The 21429-nt window shown below is 41.4% G+C and overlaps 1 protein-coding gene across 1 annotated transcript; it reads right to left on the minus strand.

Moving 5' to 3' along the window:
• Positions 1–162: 162 nt before the first annotated feature.
• slc38a2 (solute carrier family 38 member 2) lies at positions 163–9945 on the minus strand. The gene is made up of 15 exons (XM_010892637.4): positions 9641–9945; positions 8321–8434; positions 8078–8156; positions 7865–7980; positions 5487–5653; positions 5267–5342; positions 4631–4713; positions 4258–4316; positions 3794–3955; positions 3607–3686; positions 3382–3482; positions 2634–2758; positions 2362–2506; positions 2148–2245; positions 163–2040 (listed from the first exon to the last, which is right to left on the minus strand). The coding sequence occupies exons 2-15, from the start codon at positions 8431–8433 to the stop codon at positions 1963–1965; spliced, it is 1482 nt and encodes a 493-aa protein (XP_010890939.1). The 5' UTR covers position 8434; positions 9641–9945; the 3' UTR covers positions 163–1962.
• Between the last annotated feature and the right edge of the window lie 11484 nt (positions 9946–21429).

A 21429-nucleotide genomic window follows, 5' to 3' on the forward strand; every position in this document is an offset into this window, starting at 1 on the left:
GTTAGCTATAACAATGTCTTATCAAACAAATACCTTTAAATGGCATAACTGAATTTCCATTTATTCAATCCATGTAATTTTTGATATCACTTCCCCAGCAGTGGGCTGATGAATCAACAAATCTGCAAAATATAACACAATGCTGCAAATAATACTCAAACGTTTATGGGATTATCTTTGACTTTATTTTGTACAATAATTACATGATAGTGTTTCATTGAAACAAGAGTGTAACACTGGTGGGCAATGCCCTCTATGCTCACAAGATGGCTCACATACTCTCCGAATAAGATGTAGTGTATAAAACTTGAGTATAGGTTATCAGAGCCACAAATACAACTGTGAAGTGTAGTACACACAGATCACTGATACTATTTTGGTAGGTTCCACTTTAAACATAGTCTTTCAGAGTTACAGCATGTGAAAGGGCCACAACTCTCTCACAGTAGTTTCAGAAATGAAAGCAAACCAGCGTTATACTTAATCATAGGGGTAAGGGGCAAATTGATTAAGACCAAATTCACCAGTTAATTTTCAGCAAAATGCTAAGGTCAAAGAAAACAACAAAACTTACAGTATGTACAGTAGTTCAACTCATAGATATATATACATGTATGTACAACATATAAATATAGTAAAATAGATAAAATTACATTGATTTCATGTTCTTCCATAAATAATCGCAGGACATTTTAACAATTTGGATGATTCGTGAGGTGAGCATTGGAAGCCCAGTGAGCCAGCCCCCTGCCTCGTGTTGGTGACAAGGTGAAAAGCTGACATGACACTTATCCTTATCAATCTTTGAATTCTATCTTTGTAAGTATGGTATCGTTTAAAAAGGAGAAGCTGCCAACCGTAAGAAAAACACTGACATTTTGACCGATACACTGAGCAGCTCACCAAACCTTCCTCTGCCACCCCTCCCCTCTGCATGGAAGCCATTATGAAATGTTGACAGGATGTTTGGTTATGTGCGGTCCCAAGTACCGTCAGAAAACATGAACTCTTTTTGCAAGGTAAACAGGTACATTACAACCACGCATGTGGTCAAATTCAAGATATTCTTCCATAAAGAAAAAAAGTGTAACAGCCCCCCAGTGGCCAGGGGATTTGACAGGGAGCGTACCCTATCGATAAGTAGTAGTGTCATCGCTGCGGTAGATTTGAACAAGGTCTTCAATACATTAAATGCGTAGAACGTTTCTTTAAAAGACTCAGCCCTCCAAAGACATCTTTTGCAGCTTCCAGTGTGGCATTTTAAGAAGGCAGGTTTCATTGATTCATACACTAAGCATTTTACAAGTTAAGCCGACACTACTAGCTAGGTCACACAGCCTTGGTACAAATACTGATAAGCGGTCTAGTTGTCTGTGAACAGACAATTTCTTACAAGTGTGCTGAAAAGTAAGTGCTTTTTCATATAGAAACACATTACAAAAACCTTTTTGGCAAAGTTTAAAAAAACTAAAACAAAAAAAGTTCAAAGCAAAATGATTCACCTCAAGTATTTCTGCTGTCACTTTGTTTGCCTCTGGGATTCCAGGAGGTCTGTGGTTGCCCTGGTTAAGAAAGGTTGTTGTCGTGCCTGAGGCTGGCACTTACAGATCACAAGCAATAACTGAATATGAGCTGCACTGGAACTTCACATCTACATAATCCCAGTTCGAGGCACCTTCCAAAGCTTCAACTGTAACATTACCAGAACTGCTAAAAAAAATTAAAAGAAAGAAATCACAATGAAAGTAAAAAAAAAAAAAATGAATATCACCACCTTTGTGGCCTAACACACTGTACAAAGTTCGGTACATTCTCATTGGAATGGTATAGTCTTTTTCTCAGAGTTCAAAGCTGAGCGTTGTTGAGTGAGGTCCTCATTCTTATTGGATAGCAGTCTTAGCAGTAAGATGTTTCAGTGGCTCAGCTGCGATTGTTGTGGGGCCTCCAGGTGGATAAGGTGTTCTATTGGAGCCAGTCAAGGGCGATGAGCGTCAAGCTGCCAAACATGACAAAGAAGCCACTGCACAGGAAAATGCTAGCCTGGACAGAGACATGGGAGGAGACAGTCAGGCTTGGCACAACAAACACCGCAGGACCCACAAGCAGATCAATGGAATGGACCCAAATGGAGACGGAAAGCTCATTACCCCGATTTTCTGCACAGACTTCATGGGCTCCTTCTTGACCAGTTTGATATAGAAGGCTGAGGGCAAGATGAAGATCAACATGGCTGCCGCAGATGCACCTGAGGAAAACGACAGGCTAGTTGGGACGTTCTCTGACATTCCTTCCTGAACTACAATGTCTAAATCCTGTGAACTGCACCTGGCCAACTGTATTTACGTGAACACGTTCACTCACCGATGAAGCCGAAGATGTCTCTGATCGTTGGAACAAAGATGACCAGGAGGTTGGTGCTGGCCAGCAGACCTATGGTGATGATGGTGTGGCGTATCCAGCTGAAATCCTTGGAAGCGCACAGCAGCTGGTTGACCGAGGTGCGGATCTACCAAGAGAGACGGAGATGGGGGGGCCATGGTGAACATGGCGGCAATGGCAATCCTCACAAATCTCATTGGCTTTAGATGGATCGAGGAATATGTGCCAGCCGTATGGATAGATGTGTGACTTACTGGAAATAGCACCACGGGGACAGTCAGGGTGACTGCTGTCAACACGGCCAGACGAACGATGAGTAGGACCACGTCAGCCTTGAACACCTTGGAGTAGGTGTGCAGCAACTCGGGCTCAACGTGCACTGTAAAGCCAATGAAATATACCAGTTTAGTTCATGCTTGCTTACTTGTCGACTATCAAACCAGATATTCAGTTAATTGTCTTTAGCCTGCCGAGTCCACCCTTTAAATATCCAGACACGGCCAACACACCAGTGCCTTGTCATAACCGACTTGAATTACAATTGGATGATGCGTTAGATGTGTGCTTGTTCTACATTTGTGTCCTGGTGTTGTTTGTTCACAAAATCCTTGGGAACCTGCCTGCCATATGTTCAGCCAAATCAAACAAAGACAAGAAATCAGCTGGAAAGCAGCCTCGATCATTCAAGGTTGCGTGTAACTTTCCCGACCCCCCTCCTTTCCATTGATGTTCGTCATGGCACGACGTCCCTGCTAACTAGGGCTGTTGCGTAAACGGGCCACACATTCAGGAAAGTCCAAAACGTAACCGTGCACATGCTGTGACGTCCTTGCATTAACAAACACGGGGGAGAACCAGTCGAATATTGGGACAGTTTATGTTTTTCTTCGCAGTGGTTGAATAACAACCTTGGAGACTGAATGTATCCAGTTCTAACTAGTTCTTTTTCAGGGTGTAATGGGTTTTCATTAATACATTTTCGAGGGGCAGGGGGTGGCTCACCGTTGAAGGTCAGATATCCGAAGAGCGCAGCCAGCAGGTACATGATGAACATGGCCAGAAAAGACACGTTGGCCACTCCCTGCATCTTTCTACGGGAACGACTGGGGAAAGGCCAAGAAACGGAGGAATGTTAGACAACAAAGACGCTGTTCTTTTTACTCCCTCCTCTGGTGCTCTAGCATGTGTGCGTGCATGCGTGTGTGGGCGTAAACCCGAAATACTCACTCTTTAAGTTCCTCATACATGGGCAAGATGGCAGGGTGGCAGACAAAGGCGAATGTCAGAATAGGAACAGCGTACACGGTCTGGAGGAAGGAGTTAAACAAGAGTTAGACATTTGACACGAACAGGACAAATATTTAATCACACAATTTCACACACGGATATGAAAGCCCATTCGAAGACTTGTTACCTGAGAGTTGAAGACAAAGTATTTTGGTGTGCAGACATCCTCGTTGTAGTCGACCGCTGTAGTGTTGATGCTGCCAGATGAGATGTTCTGGATCTTGCTAACTGTCTCGTTCAGTAGCATTACTGTGTAAGGGCACGGGATCTGAAACTTCTTATAAATCACCTGTGAAAGAAACCAATTCCTTGATGTAATGATTCCGAATTTGGGGACTTTGAACAGATTTACACCAAGAACACAACATAAACTGCCTTTCGGTCTGTGAAACTAAAGTTTAGAATCGGCTACCTTTTCCGCGTTCCAATATTTTTATTACCAGCTATTAAGCAATGTACAATAAACTGTATATTGGGACCAAGCTATTAAGATCAGTCAGAATTGCGAAACAATGTGACACTGTTCAGAGTAAACTAATCTCTACAATAACAGTAAAGAAAAAAATTACATTACGGGGGTTTTTGTCTTACCACAATCAGGAAGAAGACCATGCAAAGCAGAGAGAAACCACTGGTGTAACCAAGGTAACCTGATGTAAGGAAACAGATAAAAAAGTCCTTAATATGCTGTTGGGATGTAAGACATTAATATACTAACAACTGTTAAGTAATTTCACTGGAATACAGAACAGTATTACAATGAATATAAAAGTACTCTCCTAAAACAATAGATTAATCAGTCAAACATTTTTGAAATGTAAATATACACACTACACACATACGTGGCCACTATGACACAAACCTCACCCCTTTTTCAGCCCACACCCTCAGTGATTTCATTTCCCTCATTTCCCAACCTCAACACTCAAATGCGCAAGGTGCCACTCCCTGTATTGTGTCTTACCGAGGTTCTTGAGTAGCGAAAGAGGTAGGATGATAACAATTGACACCAGAATCACCAAATAGTCCCCGTTCATATACCACTCCCTAAAACAAGAGAGATCAAAACCTCCATCAAAAACTGTACACATTACCACACATTTCCACATAATAACACACTAGTAGAGGTGCAAATACAAATATATATACACACGTACTTCGAACACATACATTTATATCTTAACTTAGTTTTAGCTTTTGTGACGGGGGAAGAAAAGGACGTATGTTATGGTTATGCCCATGACTATTACAGGCTTCATGCCTCATTCCATTGTTGTGTGGAATATTGTAAACGCGCATATGACAGCGACTGAAATAGCAGCCCACACGTAGGGTGACGTAGCTGCATGCTGGGAACGCTGCATGAATGTTTGATGGGCCAGTTGGTTGGTCTGAATTAGCTCATCCAGTGCGCTGTCTCCATGCGGCACTGGCTCTTCTAGAAGGACCCCTTTGAACAGCAGTCAACAACACCCCCCCCCAATCGAATGCAGCAAATGGGAAGTTTCACCTTGAGTGTCAACCACTCAAAAATGACCATTGGCCATTTGTCAATGGCGGACGTGGACATAAGCAAAAACATGCTGACAAAGCTGCTTACCCGTTATTCGCTCCCATGAAGGCTTGGATAACAATTGGCAGCTCATACTTCACAATGAAGAGGTAGCTGGACATGGCTGCCATGGTAAAAACAACAAAGTGAAGGTCAACTACAGTAAGTAGCTCTGGACAAGCAGCTGCTACAACACTTAAATGGCAGTTATATTTTCTCCTTGACTTTATGTTCTTTTGAATGCCAATGAAGTGTCTTTAGTTCTTACCACCAATGTTCTGCATGGTGATGGAGATGGATGCTGCCAGTTTCCCTGGCATGCCGAATGCCTTGTAACCTAATTGCTCGTAGACCAATGAACCTCCTTCGTTGGCAGTTTTCAGAAGCAAGTGCACAGAGTACAGTGAAAAGATGGAAACCGCAACCAGTAGAATTCTGTGGAGCGAAAAGATGAAATGATATGATGATTTAGACATCAAACCATGCAACATACTGAAACTGCTGTTGCCTGAAGGAAGGGTACGGACTTGTATTGACTGACATTAACCACACCCACACCTACTCAATTAGAACGGCGGGGGCCCCCTATTGGTTAGACTAGAGCATGTGACCCGTAACCAAAAGTTAGCTAGAAAAAGATTCTCAAGCCACCAAGGCAAAAACTCTGTCCTGGGACAAGGTACTTAACCCTATTTGTTCACAGGTTTTTGCTGGAAACATGAAGTCATTCTTCCCTGGTAAAATAAGGGTAATCAATTATGTGTAGAAGCTCGCCAGTCCCAATTCAAAACACATTACCAATGGCAGTGTGAATATCATCCTCAATGTGGAGTCCAACCACAGCCAAAGTCAATGCAGGCCATAAATTAATTGACCATTGCTAGGGGACATCTAACATTGCAAAGCCTCTATGATCAGACCCCACATGTATATATTTGCATGAGGAATTTGTAAATATACACAAGTATTCAGAATTACAGAAAATAGTCCAGTGTATTATACTCATACTTTGTGCTATAGCTGCTGTTTGCACTTCAGACGGGTTAAGGCTGATCAGCCCTGTTCTTGTTATTGCAGTAACGAGCCCTTAGTGTACATACATGATTTGTGTTGATGGCTCTCAGAGGCTTTTATGCACTCTGTAGGCACCTATGGCTGTTTTATATTGTTTGGGGTAAAACCCATTTATTTGGGAATATGCATAAATGTTGTATTATTTCGGAATGATATAGGCAGTCTACCAGAGTTGAATTGAGAGCAGAAACAGTTAAGCTAGCCTTTTCTACCAGTTCAATCGCATGGGCGTATGTAGAATAGTACTAAGTTCACTACATTTTACATTGTTCCTATTCATCAAATACTCTAGTCTAGAGTAATTCACAGTTAGTCCATGCATCATTAGATAGGCAGGTGGAACTACAGAACAATGGGCAGCCTCCATAGCTATGTAAATCAGTTACAAGCCCATCCCTCAGCTTTCAGAAATGTTGACATTTTAGGATTATTTTTGAAGGGCAACTAGGTTAGCAGTTTTGCCTGGAACATTAGAAGTAATTTGCTTGATTAGTTAAACCGACGCAGTAAACTTGCATGTGATGACGCAATACAAAGACAAAGTTGCATAAGGAAATGGTAAATGGCTTCTGTGTAATCATTCACCTATGAGTGGAGCTCGTAATTTTCCTTTCTGTCCACTGAGTGTTACTGACATTTTATATGTGAGAGGCCAGATCCTGTACCTTACTCTGGCCCCAATGAAGCAGGATTAGCGCTACTAAGCGGCTTCTCTCCGGCTTTTTGTATCTCGCCCCGATGCTCGAGCACCTCCCAACTCAGCGCTTGCTCTCATACACTCATTGTTTGTAAACACCGGCCTGCGTGGCTATTAGATACCGTGGCCTATCTTACCCTGTTGTGGCAGAAACATTTATCTCTGAGGCCTGGATTCCTCCCCAAGTCGCCAGCTTACCCTCACTATCATCAGTGTTATCCAAAGCCCTCGTAGACAGCAGATAAGACAAACTGATGAAAATACTGTGCTCAGTTGTTATCTATCCATCTGTGCTCCATGGTTGATATTGAGATGTGTGACCTTGCTATGCTTTAACTAAATGCTAAGTTTAGCATGTGCTGTGTTCCCTCTGATATGACTGCATACAGACTCAGAGCCCTTGAATTTCACAAACCACCTCCTATGCTGGCACACAGTGATACTCTGATTTGAATTATATTCAGCATGTTTGTTTCCTAAATTCATACACAAAGGTAATGGTATTCCTGGTAAATAGGCAAGATACTGTTCTTTAGTTTTTCTTTTAAACTTTGTATTCCTTATTGTTATTTGTCTTATGGTGTATATATTTACTTCTGTGTCAGAAAAAGATTACATATGACAGCTACTGTGATTACAAACATCATTTGTTTTTTTGTTTCTGTTATTTACTTGAATTACCACTTCTTCAGAAAAACAACCTGTAAGCATTTCATCTTTTGTTAATGAAGTTCTTGACAAATACAATCTCATCTGATTTGTTGCTGGATGACGCCGTGTGGACATTTTGAGCGACCCTGCTAGTTTTCCCTCATCTGTATTTGATTTATTTGGAGCCCTAATGTCAAATAGAGGACCACTAGAACCATACTCACACAAAGAGTGCAATGCCAGTGTTGGCCATGGCATACGAGAGACCCAGGATACCACTGCCCATGATGGCATTGCCCAGATTGAAGACCGACATGCCAAAGGAGGCAGAGCCTTGATGCTGGTGAGAATGAAGTAAAATACCAGTTAGAAAAAGCCCAAAAATGAAAATACCATAAACTAAAATTGGGGAGGCTTTATCTTACGACAGCACTCACATAATCTGTTTCATATTTCTTCTTGTCCAGGTGGAATTCTGGAAGAAAGTTTTGACTCTCTGCATCTATGTCATATGGACTGGAAATCAAACAGAAAATTGTTAATTCATGGATTAATCCCATTCTAATTTAGCCTTTGAACTAAAAATTAACATTCTTCAAAACAGAATAGTATGTTGATGACTTTTCAGGGATATATGTGCTGCAGACCAACCACAGACAATGTAGGCTGCAGTGCCTCACCTGCCAATAGGCTTCTTGGTCGGACAGTCTTGGTATGGACTGTATTCTTGACTATCATCATCTGGGGAAATGTTGAACTGACTCATCTCTGTCTTTGAAGTGGCCTGTTTCATGCTGCAAAAGAAACAATGAGAAACATTTGAAACAATTTGTGAACATCTACCCTGCGCCATCTCCCCTGTCTTTTTTCTGGAACTGTGAGTTCTGCCAGTACCATTGAATAATCAATATTGGACTGCGAGCGAGAGAGAAAGAGAGGGATGGGGAGAGACAGTAGCTACTCTGTGCGATGCAGCTACCTCAGACCTAGTCATGTGACCATACGAAGGGGGGTTGACTCATCCGAGGAGTCAGTGGAAAAATACCAGCAACCCGGCATCGCGTCTACATGGTACACTTTAGGGTAGCGTCATACCCAACCCAAAAATCCGCATGATCGGAATGGCACTTACCTTCCCCAATTAAAATGTGTAAAATAAGAACAGTAATAATAAGAGATCCATTTATTTATAAATAAGAAAAAAACAGTTTATTCAGACAATGTGAACTCATCTTACTAGTTAACTTTATAATGCCTATAAGACCACAGCCTGAAATGGGAGTATTGAATAGAAATAGGATGTTGGGCTCCATTGATTAAGAATGTTTCCATGAGTGACTGATGGAAACAAAGGCACGTGCTTCTCTATTATGGGCATGGCACCATTTTGCGCAGAGCGGTATCGGCCTAAGATATCTGATGCCGCCTACAGTCATTCAATCAAGGGTTGCATCATTTCCTGGACATTTTGTTAATTTATACCCCAAATTATATAAACATAGTTATAGTTTTTTTTCTATCCGCCATTTCTGTGTAAAGAATGTCTTACATCAGTCACAAGAACATACCAACAATACTATTTATTTATTAAATTCAGTGAGTCTGGCCCATTGCGCTGTGTAGCATCCCACAGCATCACAGAAGAATGAATACCAAAATCAAGATAAAAGCTTTAGCCATCAGATGACAACCCTTATTCGTGGACTATGAGATCTAAGATGGCTAATTAAGAAACCAGAACATAGATAAAATATTGCCATGCCTGCCATATGTAATACACATATTTAGGGAGACATTGGGGAGTTATTATATATCATTGTCATGTATGAGCGATGAAATAGAATATGCTCCATTATCAATAATAAAGAAAGCATGCATTCATGTCTACTGTAGAAAGGTTAATTACAATACATAGGCTAGTCATTTAAACATTTTTACAACCGGTACCCGAGCCTATTTCCTGGTTTACTGTAAACTATGCGGCGCTGCCAGTATCTTACCTTTGATACGATGGGAGGAAACGAATAAAATCCCTTAAAACAAATTCACCAACTCCTTAACCGTTGAGTCTTTCCAATATTATACTAGAAACAACCAAATTTATCCTTGAGGTTATAACAAGACAGAAGATTTGGGCTTCTCGATTAAATGAAGAATTCTCCCAATTAGGTTTAAACGGGCTAATAAACGTATATAATAAATACCAATTTGTTTACAATTGTATAATAAAAGCCTAAAAGCCCAAATTTAAGAGTTAAAGATGAACCAATGCATGTGATGTACGAATGGAATACGTACTTCTATACGAGGAGGGGTTTGTCTGAACCTTTATATCTAGGCTATCTGGGGGTTGCATCAGCTAGGGGGAGTGGCGTTTTGCCTTGGCGACCGCCGTAAGGGTTTACACATCTTATGAATCAGAGCGTGACACGTTTTGTATACAAACACATCGTATAGTGAAAGTGGTGGTTAAGAACTTCTATTGTTCAACTTATGTTAAGAATTGTATTGAAAATGTGCTTTGACGGCTGCTGAAATGATTTCTGCCCATTCAGTCAAATTCAGAAAATATATTTGGATCATTGTGTCCTGGCTTGTTTTTCCCCTAATTCCCTTTTTCATTTAGAAAACATTAAGTAAGCCTAACCCAATAGGCTACTTTAAAGATGGCAAACTGCCCCAACAATTCGACCAAGGCTGCTATATTCTGGACAATGTTTTTTTTAGTTCCGCAACATGAAATTGACGATAAACTGAGGAGAAAGGACAAGATTGGGTGTCATTAGAATTTAAAATGCGACTCGAGCTTCAAAGAAGACCTCCCAGTTTCAAGAAGATTAATGTAAGCAAGCGAATCATGTGACTACGGTTCATTGAGCGCGCCAGGAATCTGTATCATCTCAATCCCCATGACACTAACTGACCCCTTCACATCGACTTTATAACAGGTTCATGGGCTGCTCTCGCTTTTCAGTTGTGTTGGTTCGCTCTCCCATTCTATTCAAGTTATAACCTAGACCGAAACACATTTCTAAACAAACAAAGCAGCCCCTCTTCAACAGTCATCCATGACACGCAAAGTTATTGTTATTTATACAGCAATAATTCGAAAAGGAAGGTTTTGAGTGAGGAACAGAAGGGTTAAAATTAAGAGATCACCGCAAATTGGACGCTTCTTTTCTTCACTCAAAACTTTCCTTTTCAACTTTTTTGGAAAGGAAGGAAAATTAGATTTTTCCGCAGCTGTATGTGCAATGTTCAGATTTGAAATGGTTAATTAATGAACAGATGTATCTTTATCAGGTCATTTTCAGAAGTTTCATTATTAGGCGAATAAAAACACTAATTGTGAATATTTTATAATATTGGCAGAAATTGAAACATATTTTTCATGTTGGTATTAATTAATGGATATACATATAATAATAGTGTTAGACGTGTTAACTCATATTTTGTAGCGACATGACATGTTGGCTGTACATTTGTATAATTCGGCATTTTAAACCACATGTGAAAATGTAAATATCAAGTTTTTTAGTTTATATGCAAAAGCGTGATACCCAATAATCAAGCAATTCTCTGTAATAAAAGTTCACAAATGTTTTATCTATAAGGGACACATGAAGCTTAGTTTGCCAAGGATGTCACTTGCGTTACATTTTGAACAGGGTACCAGTATGAAAATGTATGTAATCACTACTGTAGGTTGCTCTGGATGACAGCATATGCTAAATGATATACAGTAAATATTAACTCTGAAAACAGCTTCTCAGGTCTGTGTACTTTTGAACATATTAAATAATCTGTACCAAGACCAATTGAAAGGTGAAAAATTACCAGTATCATAAATATCCATGTGATGCATTCTAGGTTTGAAATGTTTATTGGCTAATGGCCAACAAGCTGTATCAACCACAAATGAATAACTAATACTGGTATCATTCTTGTAAATAATGTGTTTTTTGAAGCCTAATTTACCTGCTAAAATGCTGTTAATTCCCTTAGTAGGTGACTAATGTTTACTGCATTTCAACGGTTAAATTGAGATTTGGGAAGTAGGGGAGCCCTCCATTCATATGGGGGTCAGAGGGTGCTTTAATCTATGATCCTGGTCATATATCAGTTGGTCTGTAGTGTTTTCTAACTTGTTGTAGGCAGACTCATAATCAACTACTGTAAATGGCAAGTAATGAAAAGTTGAGGATAAACTACCAGCACAAAAAGAGTAAAGGTCACAAAAAATGTGTACATTTCTCAGTTACTTTCTATTTAATAGCAGAACAACATGCAATGTAAACCATATGTACACAGACCATGTTTAGTCTATATGTGAATGGCATCGTAGCCTATTACCAAAGTATGTTAGCAACACAAACGCACATCTTCATACATTCACACACATTTGTCCCACATTTGTCTCAGTCACACATGGGTAGGCTTGTGTAGGTCTGTATGAGCCATTGTTTGGGGCTTTATTGCGACCCTGGCAAACTAAGATGGATGAAGAAATTAGAGCAGACGCTGGAATTGGGCAGATTCCAGCCTTGCCGTGGCCACACGCTACTTTCACACATCGTTCGTATTGACGCGTCCAGGCACAGGCCATGAATGTTATCCTTTCGGTATTGACCAATGCACAAGATGGTCAAGTCTGAATGTTGTCAAGTGCAATCAGGTATTCCACCGGAATTCTGTAAGACATTATCATACAACACGTTTTGCCTTGTCAGTGGACAAATTCAAGGTGATGTTGAAAACGTAATTGCCCTCCAGCCTAAGATTTTGTTTTAGATACAGTATCTGTAGTAATACCATGTTTATGAATAGAGAGACCTGTATTTCCTCTTCAGCATTGCTTTGTGAATTGTCCTTGGCATTCCTGGCTATGGGCCAGAAGGTTCAGGTTTGTTTTACCACCATTTGCTCATATCTTTCTTTGTGTGCTGAAATAATAAGTATTAGCAAATAAATAGCAAATAAATACGTAATAACCCAAACTGATAAAAATTATATAGTCAAACCTGCTAATGAGAATTTAAATTAAACAATACCTCCCTTTTCCCTTAACTTTTCAATGTTTTCTTGGGAGTTTTTTTCAGGGTTTAAATGTAACATTTAAATCATAAAAGCTATAAAGCGTTATAGATTGTTTTGTCAAGCGGTCATGTATTCAACTTACAGACTTTCAAACTGATTATAATAGGCTGTTATTGTTTACAAATACTATAGAATTTAGGCCTGGGCTCTGATTGTTCTTTCCATGATATTGATCTTTTTTAATTTCAGCTTTCTGGCACAGGGCAGCAGGGTTCACCCCGAAATATTGTGATATACAGAGCTATTCATTGATCTTAGTGTCCGCCCAGAGCCCCTGTCCCAACTGAAGGGAAGCGGCTCCATAGCACGATACTGCTGCCACCATGCTTGACAGTAGCTAATGTTTACTTACTGGATGATTAGCCATATTGACCTGGTGCCAGGTTCTGTTCGTAATTTTTATGGACAGAATTTCTAGGCGCAGCCAGGGGCCGGAGGGTGTCAGGTTTGGGGACCACACAATTTCGTCTCTGCTCTTTGCAGATGATGTTGTCGTGTTGGCCCCTTCTAACCAGGACCTTCAGCATGCACTGGGACGGTTTGCAGCCGAGTGTGAAGCGGTGGGGATGAAGATCAGTACCTCCAAATCCGAGGCCATGGTCCTCAGTCGGAAAAGGGTGGCTTGCCCACTTCAGGTTGGTGGAGAGTGCCTGCCTCAAGTGGAGGAGTTTAAGTATCTAGGGGTCTTGTTCACGAGTGAGGGAAGGATGGAACGGAAGATTGACAGACGGATCGGTGCAGCTTCTGCAGTAATGCAGTCGATGTATCGGTCTGTCGTGGTGAAGAAAGAGTCTCGATTTACCGGTCAATCTACGTTCCTACTCTCACCTATGGTCATGAGCTTTGGGTCATGACTGAAAGGACAAGATCCCGGATACAGGCGGCCGATATGAGTTTTCTCCGCAGGGTGGCTGGGCGATCCCTTAGAGATAGGGTGAGAAGCTTGGTCACCCAGGAGGAGCTCAGAGTAGAGCCGCTGCTCCTCCACATCGAGAGGGGTCAGCTGAGGTGGCTTGGGCATCTGTTTCGCCTCGGATGCCATCTGGAACGCCTTCCTGGGAAGGTGTTCCGGTCCCGTCCCACCGGGAGGAGACCCCGGGGAAGACCTAGGACACGCTGGTGGGACTATGTCTCCCGGCTGGCCTGGGAACGCCTCGGTGTCTGGGGAGCTAGAGGAAGTGTCTGGGGAGAGGGAAGTCTGGGCATCCCTGCTTAGACTGCTGCCCCCGCGACCCGGCCCCGGATAAGCGGAAGATGATGGACGGATGGACCTGGCGCCAAAAGTATATTTTGCAATTAAGGCCAAAAAGTCATCGAACCATAACATTTTCCTACGTGTTCTTGCAAAATGTATGCAGTCCTGGATGTTCTATCACATCTGAATCAACTTGTCAGCTAATCATCAAGTCCTTATCTACTTGATTTAGGTGAGCTGGTTCTACTTCATGAGAGATGGCTGGGAGTACTCAGGAGAGGTTTGAGCAACACATAATACATGTAATGCCTTCAAAATGAGATTTTATCCCTCTCCTGATCTACCGTTCAGTAGTATGATCCCGTAGTTCTTTTGTCTTCTCCTTGTGGACCATGTCCATCTCTGCAGTGTCCAACCAAGGACTTGTCCAGGACATCTTATAGGAACAGCAGATTTCTTTTAGGGATGATAAAAATCACTTCAGTTGATGTCAGCTGACTGAACGGTCTTTGTATATTTGGAATGTGATTGGACAAAAACTTTGACAGTTAAAAAAAGTATCACTGAGATTATCAACATTGCAATTTTTGCTGTGCAATTTAGGTGCATGAAAATGGCTGTTTCAACACACATGTTTCTCCAACTAAGAATAACAGCACTTTCAGAGTTCCTTCTCTAAATGTAAACCTGTCCGGATGTATGAAATGGGGTGAAAGATGACTCATCAGACCATTGCTTTTTCAATTGCTCAGAGGTCTGGTTTTTGTGCTTCATCCAAAATTATTTCCAGATAAGTGAAGATCACAACCTATATTTTTTGTTGAGACTGTGTCACAGAGATAGTGATTCAATTCTGTGTTGAACAACTATCCCGTTAAGTGTCTGTCCCTGCCAGCTTCAACTTGTGACCATTTTTTTTATGTCCTTGTTTGGCACAGGCTATCAGTGTTTTTGAGACTGTTTCCCTTCACACATGGAGTAGTTTGACAGTTTTTCTTACCGATGTCCCTTTAATGTGGGCACAGACTATTTGGCTTTGTCAAAACTTTGTTAGTTGCCTTGTATTGCTTTGAAAAATAAAATGTCAAAGTGATAACTATCAGTCTACTTTTAAAGTAGACTGACACATATGTACTGCTAATTGACAATCAAACAAGCGTTTCCTCTGCAACTGGGTTTGTAATTGGGATGTAGTTACTTCAAAGTACATGTGGTGTTTCCGTTATTTGGTCCAGCTCCTGTAAATGCACAGATACCCACACATGCCTCATATCCATAAAATAAACATGCTCTAACAGCTCTTGTTTGGAATTAAGTTGGTAGATGTTACCTTAGTTTCAAGAAAAGTCTTCCTGCACTGAGGTTATGTAAATATGCTTTAGTTCTAGTCTAGCATAAACAAATCAAGCTTACGACGTATCTTAAAGGAGAATAATAAGAGAGAAGGATAAAATGGATGTGTCTTAGCATTGGTGAATGTACTTTGGGTCCAACCCTTTAAGATTGAATGAAATGATGATAAGAATCAAACGAGAAGGGCAAGTTTAGGTTAGAGTTAGCTGGGTCATACCACATCTCAGGACTTGAGTTAAAATTGCTCCGCTTTGGCCACTGACCACAGGAACCTGCGTTGTGTGACCTCCTATGGACTTTGTCAAGGCAAAGAGGTGAAACGAGGATGCCACTATCCAAAGCCTCAGCAAAGATACTGGCATAGAGGGCTGGAGGATGGGATTTATTTTTATTGCTTCTGGTAAACCCAGTACCTTACGATTATAATGCAAAAACTGCACCCCAGAGTCATGGCCTTGAGAGCTAGCTGAGCTGAATTCTAAGGCTTTCTCTAGTACATCTGAAATGAGAGCGTTGCAATTGTATTGAAAACTGTAAATTTTTGCATTCAGCCCATCGATAGCCGGCAGTGGTTTTGAGATCTTTTGTGGTTGTGTGTTGCTTTGCGAGTTTTAGTCAGCACAGTCAATTTGAGCTGCTGTGCTGCCTCCGTGTTGGTGGATGGGGCCTCACACGTCTACGGGCGTCTGGACTCGCTAACTGCACGTGTTATTACCAGACACCCTGTGAAATGAATTAAAACTTTTGTGCGCTGAATGCGCTAGCTTCCTGTCCGCAATAGGAAGTAGCTTGGTGGGTGTACATTTAGACTGGAAAATGCTTAGTCTGTTGGTCGATTTTTTTTTTATATTGTTGTGGTTCATGGGTGACGGCTGTCACCCTGTCGCCATAACAACAACAACCTTTACCAAAGGGAGTGCTCCTGGGTGGTAGACACGGCTGTCTTCACTATCACAAGTCTTTTCACGCCATCTCTTACACTAATGGTGATAGTGTCATGTTTTTCTTTTTCCCCTCATTGGACGATTCACTTTCTCTTGCAATAAAGGCCTAGTGTACACAAGTCTAGTAATTCACACAACTATGGAACCGCTATGTGAATTACTTGTTTCCTTGCTTTAAATATGATACATTTTCCCACTTGGATTCATTTGAACGGTGCATAATTGCATTTATTTATGTTCCACTTGTTCGCAATGCTTTAGTTGCCCTCATGGCAACACTTGAGATGAACCAGAGGTTTGAAAATCCTTGACCCGCTGTACCTCTTTGTACAAGATAAATATTATTTTGGCAAAGGGCCCATAACATTTTTATGCAACCCATTTATCCACAGGGATACTAAATTAATACTTTTCATTGCCTGCGACTCATGCATGCAATCCCATCTCCACGCCTCCTCCGCACATATGCACACTTTGAAGCCCGATAGCTAACCTTGCCCGCTCTCACAAAAACCCTCTCCTTCTCTCTTTCATGAAGATGTTTCATTTTGCCTGGGTTAAAATTAAGGATTTTCACTACAAACTTATATCCATCTCCCCAAACCTTGGAATCTGAGTTGAGCAAATTTCAGTTTGGATACTTTTCCACAAAGATGATAGTATCCGCTAACACAGTCAAGGGTAACCGTTGTTCTTGTTGGCTTCCAAAAGCAGCGTTACAAGATTTACTGAATTTTTTGTAGGGTTGCTAGTTTTATGGAGGTCACTGAGGACACTACTCAAGGACGGTTTTAAGTTAAGTTGGCTAACGAGATTGCTATTGCTGTTGAGGAAACTGGGTTGCTGGCCTTCAGTGCCTGGTAATATGCTGTTGTTTTGTCTCTCGTGTTCTTTCATCAATACCCACGCCGTACTCTGTCTTGGAGTGTGATTGAGATGCAGACGACTGAGTTCTAGTTAAGGACAATGGAAACGATAGTCCTGTGGTTGTGCAGTCTAATTCACACACTGCAGTGGAGGCATTACATGTAGTTGCGCTCAAAGGTTTGCGTACCCCTTGGATAATTTATGATATATGTACCGTTTTTAAAGAAAGCATGAGTAAGCAGGCAGATCAACGCGTTTCTTTTATTTCTTTTGGGATTCATATTCAATTGTAGGTCATAATAGAATGGCACAATCATGAAACAAAACATGGCAATGAAGAAAAAAATGAAATGACCCCTGTTCAAAAGTCTGCATACCCTTAGTTCTTAATACTGTGCATTGCCCCCTTTAGCATAAATGACAGCGTGCATCTTTTGTAATAGTTGTCTATGAGGCCCCAAATTCTTGCAGAATTGTATAGCTGCCCATTTGTCTTGGCAAAATGCCTCCGGGTCATGCAGAGTCTTTGGTTGTCTTGCATGAACCGCACGTTTGAGATCTCCCCAGACTGGCTCGATGATATTACGGTCAGGAGACTGTGATGGCCACTCTAGAACCTTCAGCTTTTTCTGCTGTAACCAGTGGAGGGTCAACTTGGCCTTGTGCTTAGGGTCATTGTCGTGCTGGAAAGTCTAAGAGTATCCCATGCGCAGCTTTTTTCAGAAGAATGCAAATTGTCTTCCAGTATTTTCTGATAACATGCTTCATCTTACCATCAATTTTCACAAGGTTCCCTGTGCCTTTAGAGCTCACCCCAAAACACCAGTGAGCCACCACCATGCTTCACAGTGGGGATGGTATTCTTTTCCTTATAGGCCTTGTTGACCCCTGGTTGTGGTTATGGTTGTGACCATAAAGCTCTGTTTTGGTCTCGTCACTCCAAATTAGTGTGCTAGAAGCTGTGAGGCGTGTCAAGGTGTTGTAAGGCGTATTGTAACCAGGCTTTTTGGTGCCATGGGTGCAGTAAAGGCTTCTTTCTGGCAACCTTCAATGACCATTGTGTGTCTGTAACAAGGCTAAACATTCAAGGGTATGTAAACTTTTGACCAGGGCCATTTGGGTGATTTCTGTTATCATTATGATTTGAAAAGGAGCCAAACAACCATGTGATGATAAATGGCTTCATTTGATACCTATCCTTAAATAAAATACTTTTTGCATGATCAGTCATATTTTCTAAATCAATGCCAAAATTTCACAATTTCTGCCAGAGTATGCAAACTTATGAGCATAGCTGTATTAAAGCCATGAACATAGTGTAAGATGTTTATATGAATTCTTTGTTTTCTGATTGTGTTATTATTATTGTTATGAAATGTCTATTCCTTCACAATTTTGTGAAGTCCAATCAGCTATTATGGCCTGGCTCTAATGCAGCAACTCCCAATTAGTTGATAGAGAGTTGAAGTTCTGCAAATGCATTCTGACACAACTCTTAGCAAGTCGTCGTGCTTCTTGTCACACTGCATGTGCAACCACGCATTACTCGCCAAAACCAGGATGCAAACAACCACGAAGCTTTGTAGAGGCCAAACCTGCCACAGGAAGTGTCTGAACGGCAATGAGACACAGCAGCTCCCTCTGACATCCAGTACAGCACTCTGAAGTGTTAGTACCGTGTGTTATGATTTGGAAGGGAGGGTGATTTTTCCATGTAACTTAACAATAATTTGAATGTACCTACTGTAATTCAGTAATACCAGAGAGAATTGGGCAAGGGTCTGAATACTTTCGAAAGTCACGGTAGATTCAAAATACACTCATAACATATTTAACTGGGGTAACCAGAGTTGAATTTTTTTGAAACAAAATCCTATGACCGATATCTTGCCTTAACACTAACCTCAACCTTAGTCTAGCTTACACCTCAATATCTTCAAATGAAACAGAATCTAACCCTAGTATTTGATCATGAACCTAACTAATTATGCCTAAATATGACCTAACCTCTGACCCTACCCCCAGTCGTAACATTTGCCCTAAACCTAACACTATCAGAAAGAAAAAACCTTTAGTCAAATTGTTCTGATTTAACCACAGTTTTGGGAAATGTTTGTCCCCCATAGTGTACTTAAGTTTAAAACACAGTTGTACCCATGTTGCACACGTTACCCACACATACTGACCTGTTCTGCAAGTGACTGATACATTGTCCAAAACCTGCACAATACACACATGAGGTAAGGTTGGGCATTTTAGTATGTAGCTGTGGAAAAAAACGTGACCTTTAGGGCAACGAGTGCGTCAAAAGTGACTGCCATTCTACACTGGAGAGACAAAGGGCTTATAACCGTCAGACTGAAAGGCAAACACATAACCAAAGAGGAAGTGAGTTTTGTATCGGTATCCCTTCTTTAGTTTTTCCAAAGCTCCCAGCCACACACACACACACACACACACACACACACACAGAGGGACACTATCACAGACAGCCACCGGTTGATCCTGATCGGATATGAGGTCTGCGCAGGCCAGGGGATGCAACATAAACATTGCCTACATCAACACCACCACAAAGAGTGGAAAACCAAAGCACAAGGGGACCCACAACATCAACACTATGGTAGTCTCTGCCCTGAAGGAATGTGCGCGCCATGTGGGATGATGGCTAAAATCATAGCAGAATCATTTGATGTAGTGAAAATGTTTTTTTTATTTTATTTTACAGGACTGATCATCAGCTGCTTGTTGATCCATACAGCAGAAATACAATAAGGCTTTAAAATAAAATAAGCGATAGAAAAACTAAAAACAACACACGGTATATTGATGTTATTGTCTGTTCGTTAGGTTGTGGATTATCGTGACATGCTGAAGTATAAACTAGTACATATAGGACACAGTGCACTTTTGCACGGACATAGTTCAAAACACGATTCTCGATTCTTATACAGTGGGTTCACTTCATAGCACAGGACTTTGGTGTCGCGGTCCAGCCTACAAAATCTGACATCAATTTACTTTGTGAATAATTAAATTCTGCCTCCAAGCGACTAAATCATCCGGAGCATCTTTTTTCATATGAAAGCATTACCTTGGTAATCCTCTTAGTGGTGGGAAAGTGGTTTAGCAACGCATTCTTTATGACAGGAGCACAAATGGGAGGGGTGATCACTGCCCCCTTGGCTACGGAGTAGACCACTCTCTCAGAGGATGTCCTGGGATAGCATTAGCTGCCTGCATCAGTGAACTCACTGACACCTCTGCATGGAGACCGTGTGGGATGCGATGGGATCGCATTGTGGGGGAAGGGACCGAGGGGAGGTCGGGCCCGGGTGTGTGGTGGGTGGCGGCTCGGGTTGAATCTGGACTGGAGACTCTGGGGAAACGGTGTTGCTGAGGGAACGCGGGGCCTGTTTGAGCCATTGAGGCTGAGAGGATTAAGGGGATCAGAAGAGGGAACGGTGGCCAGACAGACACACGCACACGCACACAAACACAGACTCTAATCAGGGCTGGCCGGTTGCAGGATTCTCTGCTGCTGCTGATGGGTCACGATATCCTCAGGTGGGGACAGTCAAACAGATGCACAGTGAGACTCGATGACATTTTGGATGGCTGGACAGATGAGCTGGTGGACTTTCAATGAGAGATAATTTGCCTGTCTTTCTATGTCGCAATTAGACCACTAACAGATTTCCCTTTTAACTACAAAACATGTACTATTCTTGTAGATTTACAAAGAGACAGTGACAAACTTACAGTAAATAATTAGCATGAAAAAAACTTGAACAAAGACATACTCAGACAAGGCTATGGAAAGGATGTCAGATGATACTGGACAATGTGTACTGACAGAAGTGTGTGTGTTGTCCAGTGTGTTCCCTCTGCTGAAGCTGTGACGTCAGAAAAAGTTCCTGTCCAGTCTTCTGTTTGGTTATTAATGATTTTGGTGTTGCTGAGTAGCAATGACTACTGTTTGTGTGCCCAATGCAGGAAGTGCTGTGAAATACCTTTTCCATTATCATTTCCTGTGGGGGGTGAGGTGTTTAGAGAGACGGGTATGAGGTGGGCAGTTTTTGTTTTCCAAATTAAAAGACAACACCCCTACTAGGGTATGGATTCATGCTATAAATATTTGAAATGTTTTATAGTAATGTTGGCACCCATTGAAATTGGCTCCAAGACTGCGTTGTTGTTCATTTTCTTAAGTACTATGACTGTTATCATAAGAGTAAGGTATGTTGTTCGATACAACATACTTTAGTGATATCATTTTCCATATACAACATACATACCTCTTAGAAATATATATATATTTTTTAGATGTGTA

This window comes from Esox lucius, chromosome 23 (assembly GCF_011004845.1).
Source record: "Esox lucius isolate fEsoLuc1 chromosome 23, fEsoLuc1.pri, whole genome shotgun sequence".
Taxonomy (NCBI): domain Eukaryota; kingdom Metazoa; phylum Chordata; class Actinopteri; order Esociformes; family Esocidae; genus Esox; species Esox lucius.

Coding starts and splice junctions, on each gene's coding strand:
- slc38a2 (XM_010892637.4), bottom strand. CDS start 8,433: ATGAAACAGGCCACTTCAAAGACAGAGATGAGTCAGTTCAACATTTCC. Junction 4,714..5,266: donor TTCATGGGAGCGAATAACGG/GTAAGCAGCTTT, acceptor CTCTTGTTTTAG/GGAGTGGTATATGAACGGGG. Junction 2,246..2,361: donor AGACATCTTCGGCTTCATCG/GTGAGTGAACGT, acceptor CGTTTTCCTCAG/GTGCATCTGCGGCAGCCATG.